This window comes from Panulirus ornatus, chromosome 5, assembly GCF_036320965.1.
Source record: "Panulirus ornatus isolate Po-2019 chromosome 5, ASM3632096v1, whole genome shotgun sequence".
Classification (NCBI taxonomy): domain Eukaryota; kingdom Metazoa; phylum Arthropoda; class Malacostraca; order Decapoda; family Palinuridae; genus Panulirus; species Panulirus ornatus.
This window is the reverse complement of record NC_092228.1, coordinates 48,136,990-48,156,989: the sequence shown is the minus strand read 5'-3', so window position 1 is coordinate 48,156,989 and position 20,000 is coordinate 48,136,990. Positions and strand designations below refer to the sequence as shown.

Here is a 20,000-nt window from a genome sequence, read left to right as displayed (position 1 = left end):
AGCCCTGATTCAATCCACTGACAGCACGTCAACCCCGGTATACCACATCGATCCAATTCACTCTATTCCTTGCCCGCCTTTCACCCTCCTGCACGTTCAGGCCCCGATCACACAAAATCTTTTTCACTCCATCTTTCCACCTCCAATTTGGTCTCCCACTTCTCCTAGTTCCCTCCACCTCCGACACATATATCCTCTTGGTCAATCTTTCCTCACTCATTCTCTCCATGTGTCCAAACCATTTCAAAACACCCTCTTCTGCTCTCTCAACCACGCTCTTTTTATTTCCACACATCTCTCTTACATTACTTACTTGATCAAACCACCTCACACTTATATATATATATATTTATTTATATTTATTTATTATACTTTGTCGCTGTCTCCCGCGTTTGCGAGGTAGCGCAAGGAAACAGACGAAAGAAATGGCCCAACCCCCCCCCCATACACATGTATATACATACGTCCACACACGCAAATATACATACCTACACAGCTTTCCATGGTTTACCCCAGACGCTTCACATGCCTTGCTTCAATCCACTGACAGCACGTCAACCCCGGTATACCACATCGCTCCAATTCACTCTATTCCTTGCCCTCCTTTCACCCTCCTGCATGTTCAGGCCCCGATCACACAAAATCTTTTTCACTCCATCTTTCCACCTCCAATTTGGTCTCCCTCTTCTCCTTGTTCCCTCCATCTCCGACATTTATATCCTCTTGGTCAATCTTTCCTCACTCATCCTCCCCATGTGCCCAAACCACTTCAAAACACCCTCTTCTGCTCTCTCAACCACGCTCTTTTTATTTCCACACATCTCTCTTACCCTTACGTTACTCACTCGATCAAACCACCTCACACCACACATTGTCCTCAAACATCTCATTTCCAGCACATCCATCCTCCTGCGCACAACTCTATCCATAGCCCACGCCTCGCAACCATACAACATTGTTGGAACCACTATTCCTTCAAACATACCCATTTTTGCTTTCCGAGATAATGTTCTCGACTTCCACACATTCTTCAAGGCCCCCAGGATTTTCGCCCCCTCCCCCACCCTATGATCCACTTCCGCTTCCATGGTTCCATCCGCTGCCAGATCCACTCCCAGATATCTAAAACACTTCACTTCCTCCAGTTTTTCTCCATTCAAACTCACCTCCCAATTGACTTGACCCTCAACCCTACTGTACCTAATAACCTTGCTCTTATTCACATTTACTCTTAACTTTCTTCTTCCACACTCTTTTCCAAACTCAGTCACCAGCTTCTGCAGTTTCTCACATGAATCAGCCACCAGCGCTGTATCATCAGTGAACAACAACTGACTCACTTCCCAAGCTCTCTCATCCCCAACAGACTTCATACTTGCCCCTCTTTCCAAGACTCTTGCATTTACCTCCCTAACAACCCCATCCATAAACAAATTAAACAACCATGGAGACATCACACACCCCTGCCGCAAACCTACATTCACTGAGAACCAATCACTTTCCTCTCTTCCTACACGTACACATGCCTTACATCCTCGATAAAAACTTTTCACTGCTTCTAACAACTTTCCTCCCACACCATATATTCTTAATACCTTCCACAGAGCATCTCTATCAACTCTATCATATGCCTTCTCCAGATCCATAAATGCTACATACAAATCCATTTGCTTTTCTAAGTATTTCTCACATACATTCTTCAAAGCAAACACCTGATCCACACATCCTCTACCACTTCTGAAACCACACTGCTCTTCCCCAATCTGATGCTCTGTACATGCCTTCACCCTCTCAATCAATACCCTCCCATATAATTTACCAGGAATACTCAATATATATATATATATATATATATATACATATATATATATATATATATATATATATATATATATATATATATATATATATATATATATATATATATATATATATATAATAATAATAATAAAATATAATAATATATATATGTTTCCAAGCTCATTCCTTTCTCACCCTCCTCTCATTCATATTAGTTTCCCCTCCCAACACATTAACATCTAGGAGTCTATCTTTTGCACACCTATAAATTTGTACAGAGTCCAACACTTCTCTCTGACCAGGTTCCCTACTCACTGATGTATATTTATGCTTGTCCCTTAAAAAAAAAAAAAAAAAAAAAAAAAAAAGGTATTCTTAATCACCATACCATTTTCTGCACACAACTCCACAAGCTGTTGACTATTCATATTTCACCTCAGTAATACCCAATGTCTCCTAATTCTGCCATCAATGGCCACATTACTTACTCTTGCAATTATGACATCAATGGCCACATTACTCACTCTTGCAATTATGCCATCAATGGCCACATTACTCACTCTTGCAATTATGCCATCAATGGCCACATTACTCACTCTTGCAATTATGCCTTCAATGGCCACATTACTCACTCTTGCAATTATGCCATCAATGGCCCCATTACTCACTCTTGCAATTATGCCATCAATGGCCACATCACTCACTCTTGCAATTATGCCATCAATGGCCGCATTACTCACTCTTGCAATTATGTAATCAATGACCACATTGCTCACTTGCAATTATGCCATCAGTGGCCACATTACTCACTCTTGCAATTATGCCATCAATGGCCATATTACCCACTCTTGCAATTATGTCATCAATGGCCACATTACTCACTCTTGCAATTATGTCATCAATGGCCCCATTACTCACTCTTGCAATTATGTTATCAATGGCCACATTACTCACTCTTGCAATTATGTCATCAATGGCCCCATTACTCACTCTTGGAAAAAAGGGGTGTGTGTGTGTGTGTGAAATACTAGAAGAGATTGGGTATAGAATAGCTAAAGTTGTAAGCAAATGAAGCAAGGGGAATGGGAGATATTTAGTGAAGCAGTGATAGCATGTGCAAGAGATATGGGATATGGGCAGTTGAGAAATTGGTATTAATTGGCGGGGTGATTGTTCCCTCCACTTCTGATGCATATATCCTCTTTGTCCTCTATCCTCATGTTCTTAACACTACCTCACTAATATGGGAAATGACAAATATATATGAAATAAAATATATGTGGTTTGATTGACTAAGTAATGAGGGGGTGGGGGATATGTGTGGTAATGGGAAGAGTGGTTGAGAGAGCAGAAGTGGCTTTGTTGAAATAATTTGGACTCGTGAGGATGAGTAAGGAGGATTGACAGGGAGGATGTACGTGTCGGAGATGGAGGGAGTGGGGAGAGGTGGGAGACCGGGTCGGAGGGGGAAAGATGGAGTGAAGGGGGTTTTGAGTTGTCGGGGCCTGAACATGCAGGAGGGTGAGAGGCGTGCGGGGAGTGGAGTGGGTTGGAGCGATGTGGTGTGCTGGGGGTCGGCGTGGTGTCGGTGGATTGAGCCAGGGCGTGTGGAGCGTTTGGGGTGAACCATGGAAAGTTCTGTGGGGCCTGGATGTGGAAAGGGAGCTGTGGTTTCGGTGCATTATTACATGACAGCTAGAGACTGAGTGTGAACGAATAGGGTCTTTGTTTTTTCCTAGCGCTACCTCACACACATGAGGGGGAAGGATGTTGTTATTCCATGTGTGGCGGGGTGGCGATGGGAATGAATAAAGGCAGACAGTATGAATTATGTACATGGGTATTGTTACGACACGTGGGTGCCCACATGTTCGTATATGAATAAGTATATGTGTATCTCTGTGTATAGTGTAAGAGCTATTCCATGTTAGGGCGAGGGCCAAGGCCTTTGCTCCATTATTGGGTCGGATTTCACTCCCATCGCCAAACCCATTAATTTCTGAGGCCTTCTTCATACCTTCGAGAAGGAAACCAGATGGCCACGCCGGGCCATCAATCCAGCCACTCGACGCTCGGGCCTCCTGACCCAGGGCACTAGGTCAAATTGGGGGTCAACCTACGGCCTCCCATACAGTGTCGTCGCTGTCAGGACAAGAGAAGGAGGGGACAACCCGATGTGGGACGAACCTAACCTCCCTTTCAGCCAGTCAGCTGGTTCACGGATACCACCTTCTCCAATCACCGATGTACCAGTGGCCCTCCAGCCAAGTAGGAGTGGCACTTGGAGCCACCCTCCTCCAATCCTCGGTGGGCCTTAGGCCCATGACCAATCAAAGGTGGCACCATAGGGTAACAAGGTGGGTCGAGGCATGGCTAGCTGTTCTTACCCTGCTGGTCCTTCAGTTAAAAGGCTCAGACGATCGTCTGGGACTCGATTCCTTCAGCAGACTCGAGCCCGCCAGCAAAGGTAATGTGAGCTTTCCCTGTCTCGAACCCTGTAGCCACCGCTGCCCCAGTTTGTAAGATGTTTACTGTGTCACGATAGGTAGCTAAGTGTTACGATGTTGTTTACTGTGTCACGTCAGGTCTAAGTGTGATGTTATCGAACAAATCGTTATAGAGGAAAGAGACCTCCTGGCTTGAAATCTTACCTGGAATGTTAACTAGTGCTAAATGTTAAATGCCTGATTTATGTGTTTATCTTTGTACACCTGCATTCTTTCATTATAAGTACAGTTAATGTAGTGCTGGTCTTTTGATTCAATCCCATAACCTTCTGATCGTGTTATCCCGTTGTGAAACGTAACGAAGCTAGCGTCCTTGCGAAGACGAGGACTAATAGATTACTCGTAACAAATATACGTTACTGGCGACCTTGTCCGAATATATTATATTTGAATTCGTAACATATAAATTGGCGACCTCGCCAGGATTTTTCTTGTCTTAACGGAATCTCTTTCCTTGATTCGTTAATCATGCCGTTGACCAGCGACACTGACGTTGACCAGTTCTGTCGATCTGAGCCCTCTCCAGAGGACATTAAATCGTTGACAAAGCCTGAGTTGAGGCTCGTCGCGGATGTGCTAAAAGTGAATTATGACCGGGAAGCTAGTAAAGTACCGTTGGAAACCTTAGTCATGAATCATTTTGCTAGTGAACAGATAGTAGATGCTGCGCCTGATGTTGATATTAGTGTCGACAATACCGCCTCATCAGTGACGTCCGCCGAAGCCTCGATCCCTCCCGCTCTCCCTAGTGATGATAATGTTGATCCCGAATACTGGTGAATTCAACTAGAGATAGCTAAGATCAATGCCGAAATGCTAAAGGAGAGGATCGCCCTCGAACGTGAAAAACTTAGACTTAACGCTTCACCATCAGGACCAGTGTCGTCCCAATTGAGTAACTTACATCTCGTACCAAAGTTCAATGAAGATGATGTGGCTTCCTTTTTCCTTAAATTTGAACAGACTGCCCATGATTGCTCGTGGCCGAAATCGTCCTGGACGATCGTGTTACGTCCCATCCTTTTTGGCAAAGCTGAATCCACATACACCGCGTTGAACGATGACCAGTGTAGTGATTATGAGGTCGTGAAACAGGCAGTGATAAATGCTTATCATTTAAGTCCGGCAACACATCGACTCAGATTTCGAACTAAGCATAAGCGCCCTGATCAAACCTACCTAGATCACTTTTGCGAGAAGTACAAGTTATGCATGCAGTGGCTACGCTCCGAAGAAGCTTATGATGCTGAGGCGATCATAAATTTACTGGTACTCGAGGAATGTAAGGACGGTCTACCCCGTGATGTACGGCAGTACGTAATAACTAAAGCAGCGAAGGATTTTGAGGAGGCTGGGGAACTAGCAGACGAGTACATGTTCGATGTCAAACTTGACGCGGGCAGGCATTCAAAGGGTTTCGACGACAGAGGGAAGACCAAGGGTAATGTAATCCCACCTGAATCTGCTACCTTGCCGGTAACTCATAAAAGTCAAGGGAAATACTCCCAGAAAGTAAGGTTTTGCTCTAACTGTGGCAAGGCTGGGCACCAGGTGAGGGATTGCTGGGCTCGAGTGAAGGAATCCAGAGACTCTACCTTTTTTTTAATATAATTGTAGGCCCATGAGTCTCTTCTTAATTTTAGGGCCAATTTAGTAAAGTAGGTGAGGCTGTTTCTGCTCTTAGGAGAGTGAGGGGTTGCGAGACTGCTGATTACTCTGTCCTTATTATAGGATCTGTTATGTGGGAACTACAATGCGTTCCTGTCTAAGGGCTAGGTTAGTAGATGTGGTGTACGACGAAAAGTGACCGTGTTACGGGATTCTGGTGCGCTACAGTCCCTAATGGTGGATGGCTTGGTGCCGCGAGAAGAGTCTGGAGACCGAGTCTCGCTAGACGGACTGTCGGGTCCCAAGGAAGCTCCACTAGTCAATGTGAGGGCAGAAATAGATTTCTTCACGGGCCATGATCTTGTAGGGATTGTAGATAAGTTCCTGTCTTAGACGTGGACTTTGTGTTAGGCAGTGACCTAGCGGTTGGGCAGATGAACCCAATGCCGGTGTTGCCTACGGGCCCGGTGAAGTCCACGGAGGCGGTGCAGCTTGACGAAGAGGTACCAGATATTGTCTACAACCACGATGATGCCAGGTCCATGACAGCTGGCACGGCAAGCCGTGTGCCTGTGGACATAGCCGTTGAAACGCAGGGAGTGAAGACTCTCCCTGAGGGTGAGACCTGAGGAGGTGGTGTTCAGTGTCATGTAATGGGGAAGACGAGGAGTGGCAGGCAGTTCACCAGGTGTTAGTGCCGCGTCCCTACAGCAGGGAGATTTTTGAAGCTTGCGCACGACTCAAGCTTTGCCGGTCATTTAACTGGCCTGGTGTCCGCCGGGATGTCGCTCAGTGTTGGGAAGCCTACTCAGACTGTCTCGATTCAGAAGCGTAGAGACAGGCGAGTTCCTATTCCTCCATTTGAAGGTCGGTTTGACCGAGTTATAATTGACATTGTGAGCCCATTGCTAATAACCTCCTCTGACCACTGTTACACTGTTCTTGAGAGTGAGACCAGCGAGAGGGAGCTGTGTGATACCCTCTCTCCTGGTGTTGCCTCCGTTGTGACAGAGGAATTGAGGATTTGTCTCGAGCCCATTCAAGAGAGTCGTGGATGAAGGACGAGGTGGCCTGACAGACGGTCTCGATTTAGAAGTGTAGAGACAGGCGACGAGGTGTGGCTTCTACAGCAGCCAGGTCAACCCTTGGCTGCCCGTTTTCAGGGTCCCTATGAACCGACGGTATCAGTCTGCATCATCCAACGTCCAGCGGTAGCCGTGTGTGACGAAGTTGACGACGTAGCTGTGAAGGCCTCGGAGACCCGGGGAGACGGAGACGCTTTAGCACCTGCCTGGGAAGTGACGGGTAGAAAGGTTTGCCCTCCTGTCGACGTACCCAGAGTTTTGCCAGAGGTTTGTCAGTCCCCTCCTTCCACCGACCGTAAAGGTCCAAGTATTAGCCCGTAATGAGTTCCCCCCGATCTCGGAGAGAACCGAGACGTTTTGTGGGTACAGTTGGGTATTACAGAGTGTATTAGTAACCTTTCTCGCAGTTGCAACCCCCTCTCATAAATCTGTTGATAAATGTTAGATATGTTTGAAATGAGCAGCGTTAGAGAACCTCTCTCATCAGTTAGGAACACTACTTTTTTTGACTTATATTTTGCAGGCTCCAACCAGTTTAGCTGTGACTGCCAGCGATGCTGACGCTGGTGAGGTCCTCTTTCAGAAGGACAGCGAGAAGATTGAGCCCAAACAGATAACCCCACCATGGAGAAGGAACTTGTGTTTTTGCTATTTGTATCATAGCACCTTCTGTATGTGTCCTTCAGACAATCATTGTGGAGTGTACTGACTCCCAATCCCTTTCAAAATGTTTACAAGTTACGGGATCGGAGTCGAAAATTAACTAGGTGGGCCTTGTCTTGTTCCTTCAAGAGTATAATTTAGATATTCACCATATTGCTGGCGCACATAATGTGTTAGCTGATTGTTTATCCCGCTCTTAAGGTGAGAAAATTCCTCTTCTAGGAATTTTCTCCTTTAAGGAGGGGGGTGTTACGACACGTGGGTGCCCACATGTTCGTATATGAATAAGTATATGTGTATCTCTGTGTATAGTGTAAGAGCTATTCCATGTTAGGGCGAGGGCCAAGGCCTTTGCTCCATTATTGGGTCGGATTTCACTCCCATCGCCAAACCCATTAATTTCTGAGGCCTTCTTCATACCTTCGAGAAGGAAACCAGATGGCCACGCCGGGCCATCAATCCAGCCACTCGACGCTCGGGCCTCCTGACCCAGGGCACTAGGTCAAATTGGGGGTCAACCTACGGCCTCCCATACAGTGTCGTCGCTGTCAGGACAAGAGAAGGAGGGGACAACCCGATGTGGGACGAACCTAACCTCCCTTTCAGCCAGTCAGCTGGTTCACGGATACCACCTTCTCCAATCACCGATGTACCAGTGGCCCTCCAGCCAAGTAGGAGTGGCACTTGGAGCCACCCTCCTCCAATCCTCGGTGGGCCTTAGGCCCATGACCAATCAAAGGTGGCACCATAGGGTAACAAGGTGGGTCGAGGCGTGGCTAGCTGTTCTTACCCTGCTGGTCCTTCAGTTAAAAGGCTCAGACGATCGTCTGGGACTCGATTCCTTCAGCAGACTCGAGCCCGCCAGCAAAGGTAATGTGAGCTTTCCCTGTCTCGAACCCTGTAGCCACCGCTGCCCCAGTTTGTAAGATGTTTACTGTGTCACGATAGGTAGCTAAGTGTTACGATGTTGTTTACTGTGTCACGTCAGGTCTATCTAAGTGTGATGTTATCGAACAAATCGTTATAGAGGAAAGAGACCTCCTGGCTTGAAATCTTACCTGGAATGTTAACTAGTGCTAAATGTTAAATGCCTGATTTATGTGTTTATCTTTGTACACCTGCATTCTTTCATTATAAGTACAGTTAATGTAGTGCTGGTCTTTTGATTCAATCCCATAACCTTCTGATCGTGTTATCCCGTTGTGAAACGTAACGAAGCTAGCGTCCTTGCGAAGACGAGGACTAATAGATTACTCGTAACAAATATACGTTACTGGCGACCTTGTCCGAATATATTATATTTGAATTCGTAACAGTATATATGTATATGTCTGTGTGTGTATATATATGTATACATTGAGATGTATGGGTGTGTATATGTGGTGTGTGTGGACGTGTATGTATATACATGTGTATGTGGGTGGGTTGGGCCATTCTTTCGTCTGTTTCCTTGCACTACCTCGCTGGCGCGGAAGACAGCGACAAAGCAAAGTGAATAAATAGATAAATATATATACGGGAGAAAGAATACTTCCCACGTATTCCCTGCATGTCATAGAAGGCGACTAAAAGGGAAGGGAGCGGGGGGCTGGAAATCCTCCCCTCTCATTTTTTTTTAAATTTTCCAAAAGAAGGAACAGAGAAGGGGGCCATATGAGGATATTCCCTCAAAGGCCCAGTCCTCTGTTCTTAACGCTACCTCGCTAATGCAGGAAATGGCGAATAGTATGAAAAAAAAAAAATATATATGTTATTAGTGAAAGAGAAGAGAGAGGCATTTGGACGATTTTTGCAGGGAAAAAATGCAACTGAGTGGGAGATGTATAAAAGAAAGAGACAGGAGGTCAAGAGAAAGGTGCAAGAGGTGAAAAAGAGGGCAAATGAGAGTTGGGGTGAGAGAGTATCATTAAATTTTAGGGAGAATAAAAAGATGTTCTGGAAGGAGGTAAATAAAGTGCGTAAGACAAGGGAGCAAATGGGAACTTCAGTGAAGGGCGCAAATGGGGAGGTAATAACAAGTAGTGGTGATGTGAGAAGGAGATGAAGTGAGTATTTTGAAGGTTTGTTGAATGTGTTTGATGATAGAGTGGCAGATATAGGGTGTTTTGGTCGAGGTGGTGTGCAAAGTGAGAGGGTTAGGGAAAATGATTTGGTAAACAGAGAAGAGGTAGTAAAAGCTTTGCGGAAGATGAAAGCCGGCAAGGCAGCAGGTTTGGATGGTATTGCAGTGGAATTTATTAAAAAAGGGGGTGACTGTATTATTGACTGGTTGGTAAGGTTATTTAATGTATGTATGACTCATGGTGATGTGCCTGAGGATTGGCGGAATGTGTGCATAGTGCCATTGTACAAAGGCAAAGGGGATAAGAATGAGTGCTCAAATTACAGAGGTATAAGTTTGTTGTGTATTCCTGGTAAATTATATGGGAGGGTATTGATTGAGAGGGTGAAGGCATGTTCAAAGCATCAGATTGGGGAAGAGCAGTGTGGTTTCAGAAGTGGTAGAGGATGTGTGGATCAGGTGTTTGCTTTGAAGAATGTATGTGAGAAATACTTAGAAAAGCAAATGGATTTGTATGTAGCATTTATGGATCTGGAGAAGGCATATGATAGAGTTGATAGAGATGCTCTGTGGAAGGTATTAAGAATATATGGTGTGGGAGGCAAGTTGTTAGAAGCAGTGAAAAGTTTTTATCGAGGATGTAAGGCATGTGTACGTGTAGGAAGAGAGGAAAGTGATTGGTTCTCAGTGAATGTAGGTTTGCGGCAGGGGTGTGTGATGTCTCCATGGTTGTTTAATTTGTTTATGGATGGGGTTGTTAGGGAGGTAAATGCAAGAGTCTTGGAAAGAGGGGCAAGTATGAAGTCTGTTGGGGATGAGAGAGCTTGGGAAGTGAGTCAGTTGTTGTTTGCTGATGATACAGCGCTGGTGGCTGATTCATGTGAGAAACAGCAGAAGCTGGTGACTGAGTTTGGTAAAGTGTGTGAAAGAAGAAAGTTAAGAGTAAATGTGAATAAGAGCAAGGTTATTAGGTACAGTAGGGTTGAGGGTCAAGTCAATTGGGAGGTAAGTTTAAATGGAGCAAAACTAGAGGAAGTAAAGTGTTTTAGATATCTGGGAGTGGATCTGGCAGCGGATGGAACCATGGAAGCGGAAGTGGATCATAGGTTGGTGGAGGGGGCGAAAATCCTGGGAGCCTTGAAGAATGTGTGGAAGTCGAGAACATTATCTCGGAAAGCAAAAATGGTTATGTTTGAAGGAATAGTGGTTCCAACAATGTTGTATGGTTGCGAGGCGTGGGCTATGGATAGAGTTGTGCGCAGGAGGATGGATGTGCTGGAAATGAGATGTTTGAGGACAATGTGTGGTGTGAGGTGGTTTGATCGAGTAAGTAACGTAAGGGTAAAAGAGATGTGTGGAAATAAAAAGAGTGTGGTTGAGAGAGCAGAAGAGGGTGTTTTGAAATGGTTTGGGCACATGGAGAGAATGAGTGAGGAAAGATTGACCAAGAGGATATATGTGTCGGAGGTGGAGGGAACGAGGAGAAGTGGGAGACCATATTGGAGGTGGAAAGATGGAGTGAAAAAGATTTCGTGTGATCGGGGCCTGAACATGGAGGAGGGTGAAAGGTGGGCAAGGAATAGAGTAAATTGGATCGATGTGGTATACCGGGGTTGATGTGCTGTCAGTGGATTGAATCAAGGCATGTGTATGGGGGTGGGTTGGGCCATTTCTTTCGTCTGTTTCCTTGCGCTACCTCGCAAACGCAGGAGACAGCGACAAAGCAAAAAAAAAAAAAAAAAAAATATATATATATATATATATATATATATATATATATATATATATATATATATATATATATAATGGGGAGGTGATAACAAGTAGTGGTGATGTGAGAAGGAGATGGAGTGAGTATTTTGAAGGTTTGTTGAATGTGTTTGAGGATAGAGTGGCAGATATACAGTGCTTTGGTCAAGGTGGTGTGCAAAGTGAGAGGGTTAGGGAAAATGATTTGGTAAACAGACAAGAGGTAGTAAAAGCTTTGCGGAAGATGAAAGCCGGCAAGGCAGCAGGTTTGGATGGTATTGCAGTGGAATTTATTAAAAAAAGGGGGTGACTGTATTGTTGACTGGTTGGTAAGGTTATTTAATGTATGTATGTCTCATGGTGAGGTGCCTGAGGATTGGCAGAATGCGTGCATAGTGCCATTGTACAAAGGCAAAGGGGATAAGAGTGAGTGCTCAAATTACAGAGGTATAAGTTTGTTGAGTATTCCTGGTAAATTATATGGGAGGGTGAAGGCATGTATAGAGCATCAGATTGGGGAAGAGCAGTGTGGTTTCAGAAGTGGTAGAGGATGTGTGGATCAGGTGTTTGCTTTGAAGAATGTATGTGAGAAATACTTAGAAAAGCAAATGGATTTGTATGTAGCATTTATGGATCTGGAGAAGGAATATGATAGAGTTGATAGAGATGCTCTGTGGAAGGTATTAAGAATATATGGTGTGGGAGGCAAGTTGTTAGAAGCAGTGAAAAGTTTTTATCGAGGATGTAAGGCATGTGTACGTGTAGGAAGAGAGGAAAGTGATTGGTTCTCAGTGAATGTAGGTTTGCGGCAGGGGTGTGTGATGTCTCCATGGTTGTTTAATTTGTTTATGGATGGGGTTGTTAGGGAGGTGAATGCAAGAGTTTTGGAAAGAGGTGCAAGTATGAAGTCTGTTGGGGATGAGAGAGCTTGGGAAGTGAGTCAGTTGTTGTTCGCTGACTGTTTAAAGTGTATATAACCTAATTACTTATTGAAATGAGATAGAATGTGATAAGTCTTAATCTGAGTTTGTTGTTACAGATGCTACTCTTGATTTTAAAACAAGGTAGTGGTGTCCACGTGACCTGGTTACCATACCAACCAAAACAATCATTTCCGGACATAAGCCTGGGCTTTCGTTTTGAGGGGTCGAGACCAACTATAACTGAAGGAAGTTGGGACGGTGACACTGCACAGATTTTCAGCACAAGTGGTACAATTTCATCTGGAACACAAGCCCTGTATGCTGCTAATATATTCCCTGGATTTTTTTCTTTTACACTTGTCTGCTGTTTCCTGCATTAACAAGGTAGTGCCAGGAACAGATGATAAAAAAGACCTTATTTGCTCATATCCAATCTCTGACATTCAAGTATTATACACTAAAACCACAGCCCATATCCATAACCAGGCCCTACAGCTTTCCCATGGTTCCCCCAGCTGCTTCACATGCTCTTGTTTGGTCCACTGTGAGCATGTATACTATGCACTCTGTATACCATACAGCTCTAATTCACTCTATCTTGAGCACGCCTTTCACCCACCTGTATGTTCAGGCTCCAAGCACTTAAAATCTTAATAACTTAAACGTTCCACATCCAATTCAGCCTTCCCCTTCATTTCGTTCCCTTCACTAAGGAGACCTATAGCATATCTTTGTCAACCTCTCCACACTCATTCTCTAATTCTCCTAGATATTTCAATGTTCTCAAGAACTTTCTCCCCGTTCTATTTCATTGGTACCAACTGGGAATTAAGTGTCTTCCATTTTGAAAAAAATTTGAACTCGTCATTAAGTTCTTCACATATCATTACATCATCCTCGACAATTCTTCCCCCAGAATCCCTGAGACTGATTAGCTGTTCTTTCACTGACAACAGACTCTTCAAGAAATCAAGATTTGTATTTTCTCCTAACTCATCTAAATCATTATTTTCAAAATTTCCTTTTGCTCCTCCTTTCTTACCCTGGTGTATCCATTTCTCTTCTTATGCCTTGCAAATGCTGGTTGGCTGGAGCACCATCTATACCTTCAATACTGCACACCTTGAAGCTCCTTTGCTTTTTGACAACTTTTCATACACCATTCTTTCCTCTTTACCATTCACTTTGTATCTCAGGTTAGATGCACATATATTTCTTCTCCAAGATTGTAAATTTCACAGACCATCTCACCATAAAGCCCTAATGCCTGGCTCTGGAACTCAAATTTTCAAGCTATGTTACCACAGAAATTTTTATGGTTTGCATAATTCCCATGATTATATCTCTCTTTAGGTCTTATCTCAACTCTGTTCTGTTCATATCTGCATGTAACATAGAGTCATTTGAATATCATATGATCTCCTTTTTCCAAATGGTGTATCATATATGTATAATATTCCCCATATCCATGCTAGTATGCAATAATAGCATATGGTGTCCACAAAAACACTCCACCCCTAATATATTTTCAATGGCAACATGGCAGTATGCAATAATAGCATATGGTGTCCACAAAAACACTGTCCATCCCTCATATATTTTCAATGGCAATACACAATTAAGGTTTACTCTGGGTATACCCACATGATGCTCTCTGGGTGAAATCATTGTAAATCTGGTCACTGACAGTGGTGTTTCTAATGGTGTGAGAATCAGCAACCCAACTTGGTGTGCCTTACACTATCCTGAGGGAAGGATGTTCTTTCTTTACTTTCCTAGCAACTACTCCATTTTGGATTTTAACTTCTGGGGGTAGAATCTTTTCCATCTAGGCTTCAATACAGTTGTCTCTTACTTTTCTAAGGAGTAAAAAGCTTTAATTCTCACCTATCTGCCAAAAATTATGGGTTCACGTGAGCTTTCTAGGTGCACTGGGTGCTCAGAACCCAAAGTTAGGCAGCTGCTTTATGCAACACATTATCAGTGCCTTGCCTCATTCATGAGATCAAGACCCTATGGACCAAAAACAATGAACTGAAAACTTCAAGAATCTTACCAATTCCATGCACAGATGTTTACAGATGGTAATATAGGACAAAGGGGATTACAAAATACTAAAATGTAAGTGTGACATTGCCTTTTTTCCAGGAACTGTATTAATAACTCTAATCCTTGTATGTTCATTAGCACGTTGGTGCAGAATATTTTCCTTTACACTTTTAAAAAGCTGTGTCTCCATGGCTCCGTCACAGTGTAAATCCAAATTTCCTTAGTCTACCTCTCTACAACAATCCACAGTTATCAATACTTTACCATCTCTGATATCTGAGAGTTTTACAGCTTCAAGCAACTAAAGAATAACGTTCAGTGCCTTAACTGTGGAGATTGCATCTTGCACAAGAGGGGTCCTGTCATATGTTGACAAAGAGTTTGTAATGTTGGAGCAATGGGTGGTACCCAGAGTGTATGTGCAAAAGTGTAATTCATAAATGTCTGTGGAGTGTTTTTTCAGATAGGTGTATCTCTGGTGGGGTGGTGTTCAAAACTAGATTGAGAGCTTTGATTAATACCCGTTGAGTAATCTTTATGTTTAAGTGTTTTGTCACTATTATGTTTGTAAAGCAAGTGGGAATTTGTGAATACTGGTTTCCAAAGTGTGAAGTAGAGGTCCATTTTCTATTTCTATGTAGGGAATGGTGATTGGTTACAGAATAACTTAGAAAAGAAGAATTTAATGCTGCTGCTTAGAAATAAGTACTAGGCATGTTGAGGTTGCATACAGATGGTTGTTACCTGGCAATGCTTGTACAAGGTTACACAGTAAGTGGAAAAGTTACCTTTAGCAAGACTGCATAATTATTAATGGACAAAAAGGGGAACAGTCTTTTCTGGAAACTTCTCATTCTAAGAGATTCCATCACTTCCCTGTCACTGACTGTATGCAGTCCTGAAACTGTAGTAGCTACAGAAAAGGGGTATCTGGATAACATAGCCTTCCTTACACAATACAAAATATACTAAGCCGTCTAGGATCATCAAATCTTGTCAGGAAAGAAATATATTAAGGAAATCATTGTAAGAATATAACAAAAACAGTCTTCACAATACAAATATTACATAACAAAAACAGTGTTGCAGACTTTTATTCCCCTACCTTTAGTTGTCTTCCTCTAAAGAGAGACTCGTCCAGTGCCATTGCCATCTGCACAGAGTCTTTTTCAGCAAACTCAATATAAGCAAAGCCTTTTGGGTGGCCATCATATTTATTGCAAAGTATGGTAACTCTGTTGACTGCCCCACATCCATGAAAATGCTGTTCTAGCTCCTCTGCTGTTGCGCCGTAATCAACCTGAATCAAACGTAGTTGTCATTAGTGCAAGTTAGAGGAACACCATAAATATCTCTAAAAATTCTACATTGGAATCATCTGATAATTCAATTTCACAATCATAAAACAAAATGGATCTGGCAGCGGATGGAACCATGGAAGTGGAAGTAGATCATAGGGTGGGGGAGGGGGCGAAAATCCTGGGAGCCTTGAACAATGTGTGAAAGTCGAGAACATTATCTCGGAAAGCAAAAATGGTTATGTTTGAAGGAATAGTGGTTCCAACAATGTTGTATGGTTGCAAGGCGTGGGCTATGGATAGAGTTGTGCGCAGGAGGATGGATGTGCTGGAAATGAGATGTTTGAAGACAATGTGTGGTGTGAGGTGGTTTGATTGAGTAAGTAACGTAAGGGTAAGAGAGATGTGTGGAAATAAAAAGAACGTGGTTGAGAGAGCAGAAGAGGGTGTCTTGAAATGGTTTGGGCACATGGAGAGAATGAGTGAGGAAAGATTGACCAAGAGGATATATGTGTCGGAGGTGGAGGGAACGAGAAGTGGGAGACCAAATTGGAGGTGGAAAGATGGAGTGAAAAAGATTTTGTGTGATCGGGGCCTGAACATGCAGGAGGGTGAAAGGAGGGCAAGGAATAGAGTGAATTGGATCGATGTGGTATACCGGGGTTGACGTGCTGTCAGTGGATTGAATCAGGGCATGTGAAGCGTCTGGGGTAAACCATGGAAAGCTGTGTAGGTATGTATATTTGCGTGTGTGGACGTATGTATAAACATGTGTATGGGGGTGGATTGGGCCATTTCTTTCGTCTGTTTCCTTGCGCTACCTCGCAAACGCGGGAGACAGCGACAAAGCAAAAAAAAGCAAAAATAATAATAATAATAATAATAATAATAATAATAATAATAATAATAGTAAAAAAAAAAATGCAACAAATGAGCTGAATTAAGAGTGTTAAGGGAAGCATCTGAAAGTCAGTACACGATTAGAGAAGAGATGGAGGAGGAAAATCAGATTTGTTATGTATGGAACTCATTCTAACAGCTCTCTTTGCGGTGCTTTACATAATAGCTAGCATTGTCCAGATAACCAGCACTGTCACAAAACCACAGCCACCAAGACAGCTAAAACCCTTCTACTTGTTGTCAGGGGTCTTTGGTGTTTTCAACATGCTGACTCATGCTGTTGGCTCTTTCTACCTGTATCGTGATTGGAAGGACTTGCATCCACATTCATCTTTCTCTGGCACTGTCCTCAAGCGTAACCCATAAACTGTTGGCTAATAGACGGAGATCTCCTTAATCATGCAAGAAGCCCCTGTGTATATCTATGGAGCAACTTGTTTATACCAAAAGTAAACCCTCACCTAAGCATATGTCACAAATCAGCTCACATTTTAAACTTCCCTTTGAAATCCTTTCCCTATACTGTATCTGGATGTGATTTTTTAATCATAATATAGATTTTACCACCAAGAGAGAGTACACAAATCACTCCTTTTGCAAATGGAAATCATTTGATCTTATCTTTTCAGTCTCCATGTATAGTGTATGAAGCTTTCACCTTCAAAGCTTGACAGAGGGATGGACATGCTACATCTACTGAAAAAGTTCCTTCAGATGGGCTGAGTCATCCAGTAATATGTCTAGTTAAGCCAAAGGCAGCCAAACAGTCTGTGAAAGAAGATAAGGGTATGCGTCTTCTCGTCATGACTCAGTATTTGGCTTGCCTTAGCCCAGTTCCCCAAGTACAGTACAAGCCTTCCTGGAAATTCTATGTTTTTGTATCATCAGTGAAACTTCCATATGTACAATCTTGCTTTTCCAGAGACTGCTAATTAACAATTCCTAGTCGACTCAAAAGATCCTCATAACTTAGTAAATTGTTTTAAATTCTACAAGTTATTAAAGTTGTAAATGCTTACTAATATAGAGCCCCTAATTTGAAAAACAAGTTATATTTGAATAATTAGGAATAGTAATTACCCCTGTGAAAACACCTATATATCATAAGTATTCAAGTACCCCTGTGAAAGCACCTGTATATTATAGGTATTTGGGGCTTGCAAAGATTCATAAGAATAACAGTAGTTATTAGTCAAGTTATTAGATTATGACTTCATTTAGGCTTTAATGTATAGTTAACAAATAATTACTGTAATTTATGCTCCCAAGAGCAATGACAGTCTAGCACAACGTCCATGCTCTTCTGTCCATGCATACAACATTCACATCTTTTTTGACTTGAAAGCTTTTTCCATAACTGAAGTCAGTAGTATTTTTGTAAAGCTGACAACACGTATTCATTTTAGTCATTCTAACTAATTGTGCAGTGAAGTGTTTGGAAGGAAGATAACTGGAGTACTAAGTATTGTGTATCAATATTCATATATTGAGTTGATATCTTCTGGATATTATTTTATACATTAACACATTATCATTAATTGATATCAGTTTAGCATGTAATGTAAAGCTTTTATATCACAGGATGCATTTTGACATCAAATGAATTTATGCAGAATATCTAATGATTTGTTTCACTGAAACAATATATAGCTAGAATTTTGAAATCAGGTATTTCAACAAGCTCTTGATGTATGAATGTATTTCAGGTAAATTTTGATTATCATGCAACATTGTATGTAAGAAATCAGTCACATGATTATTGATGTATTCATGCAATGCTTGGAGACTTGTAGGACCAGAAAGCACTGCTGCTATATACTGTGCTGTTCATCATGTCTCATTGTGTAAACAATATTTTACCTATAGGATGTTGGTGACTGCAGTCAATTGAAGCACTGTTTAAATTAAGATTTAGAGTTACCATATATATTATTAGTCATGTCCATTATTTTGAGAGTAATGACTAATTAAAAGTATGTTTTGTTCTGTTGGTTGAGACAGGTTTTTGTTACAAGTAAGGATTAAAGACTGTGCACTGTAATTTGTTTTATGAATATGCCCAGGCCTTCTTAAAGAACTTTATCATGAAAAGCGTTTGGGATCTTAGATCTTGTCTGATCAGGTAGGATCATATGTACTTCAATTGTACTTCATTTGAATTAGAAGGCCACATTCATCGTTCTGCATTCTATGCAGTACCACAGTGCACCACTTTACTTCCTATTAGATATTTGCAATTGTATGCAGTAATCACAATGGTATTGTATGCAGTAATCACAATAGTTATCACCCCATACCTGGACTATCGTCTCATAATGAAGATTTCTTTTTTGTTTCTGTTTACTGCATCTGTTAATGTTACTGTGGGTACAATGGTAGAGCCAAAATTGGATTTCTTGATTCATATGAAGTACACTTACAGGTCAAGCATTGCTAAATAGTACATATGTATCAGAATGCTGCCGTTATATATATCTTATTTATTTATTTTGCTTTGTCGGTCTCCCGCGTTTGTGACGTAGCGCAAGGAAACAGACGAAAGAAATGGCCTAACCCACCCCCATACACATGTATATACATACACGTCCACACACGCAAATATATATACCTATACATCTCAATGTACACATATATTTACACACACAGACACATATATATATACCCATGCACACAATTCACACTGTCTGCCTTTATTCATTCCCATTGCCACCTCGCCACATATGGAATACCATCTCCCTCCCCCCTCATGTGTGCGAGGTAGCGCTAGTAAAGACAACAAAGGCCCCATTCATTCACACTCAGTCTCTACCTGTCATGCAATAATGCCCGAAACCACAGCTCCCTTTCCACATCCAGGCCTCACACAACTTTCCATGGTTTACCCCAGACGCTTCACATGCCCTGATTCAATCCATTGACAGCACGTCGACCCCGGTATACCACATCGATCCAATTCACTCTATTCCTTGCCCTCCTTTCACCCTCCTGCATGTTCAGGGCCCGATCACTCAAAATCTTTTTCACTCCATCTTTCCACCTCCAATTTGGTTTCCCACTTCTCCTCGTTCCCTCCACCTCCAACACATATATCCTCTTGGTCAATCTTTCCTCACTCATTCTCTCCATGTGCCCAAACCATTTCAAAACACCCTCTTCTGCTCTCTCAACCACCCTCTTTTTATTTCCACACATCTCTCTTATCCTTACATTACTTACTCGATCAAACCACCTCACACCACACATTGTCCTCAAACATCTCATTTCCAGCACATCCACCCTCCTGCGCACAACTCTATCAATAGCCCACGCCTCGCAACCATACAACATTGTTGGAACCACTATTCCTTCAAAACATA

The 20,000-nt window shown here is 42.5% G+C and overlaps 1 protein-coding gene across 3 annotated transcripts in view; it reads right to left on the bottom strand.

The window, feature by feature from the left end:
* LOC139748772 (polyadenylate-binding protein 2-like) overlaps nt 1–20,000 on the bottom strand; it is a 284,468-nt gene that overhangs the window by 157,800 nt on the left and 106,668 nt on the right. For all 3 annotated transcript variants that reach the window (XM_071662207.1, XM_071662205.1, XM_071662206.1), the window contains exon 4: nt 15,552–15,746. In XM_071662207.1, the coding sequence (XP_071518308.1) occupies nt 15,552–15,746 (195 nt within the window). The remainder of the gene's footprint in view (nt 1–15,551; nt 15,747–20,000) is intronic.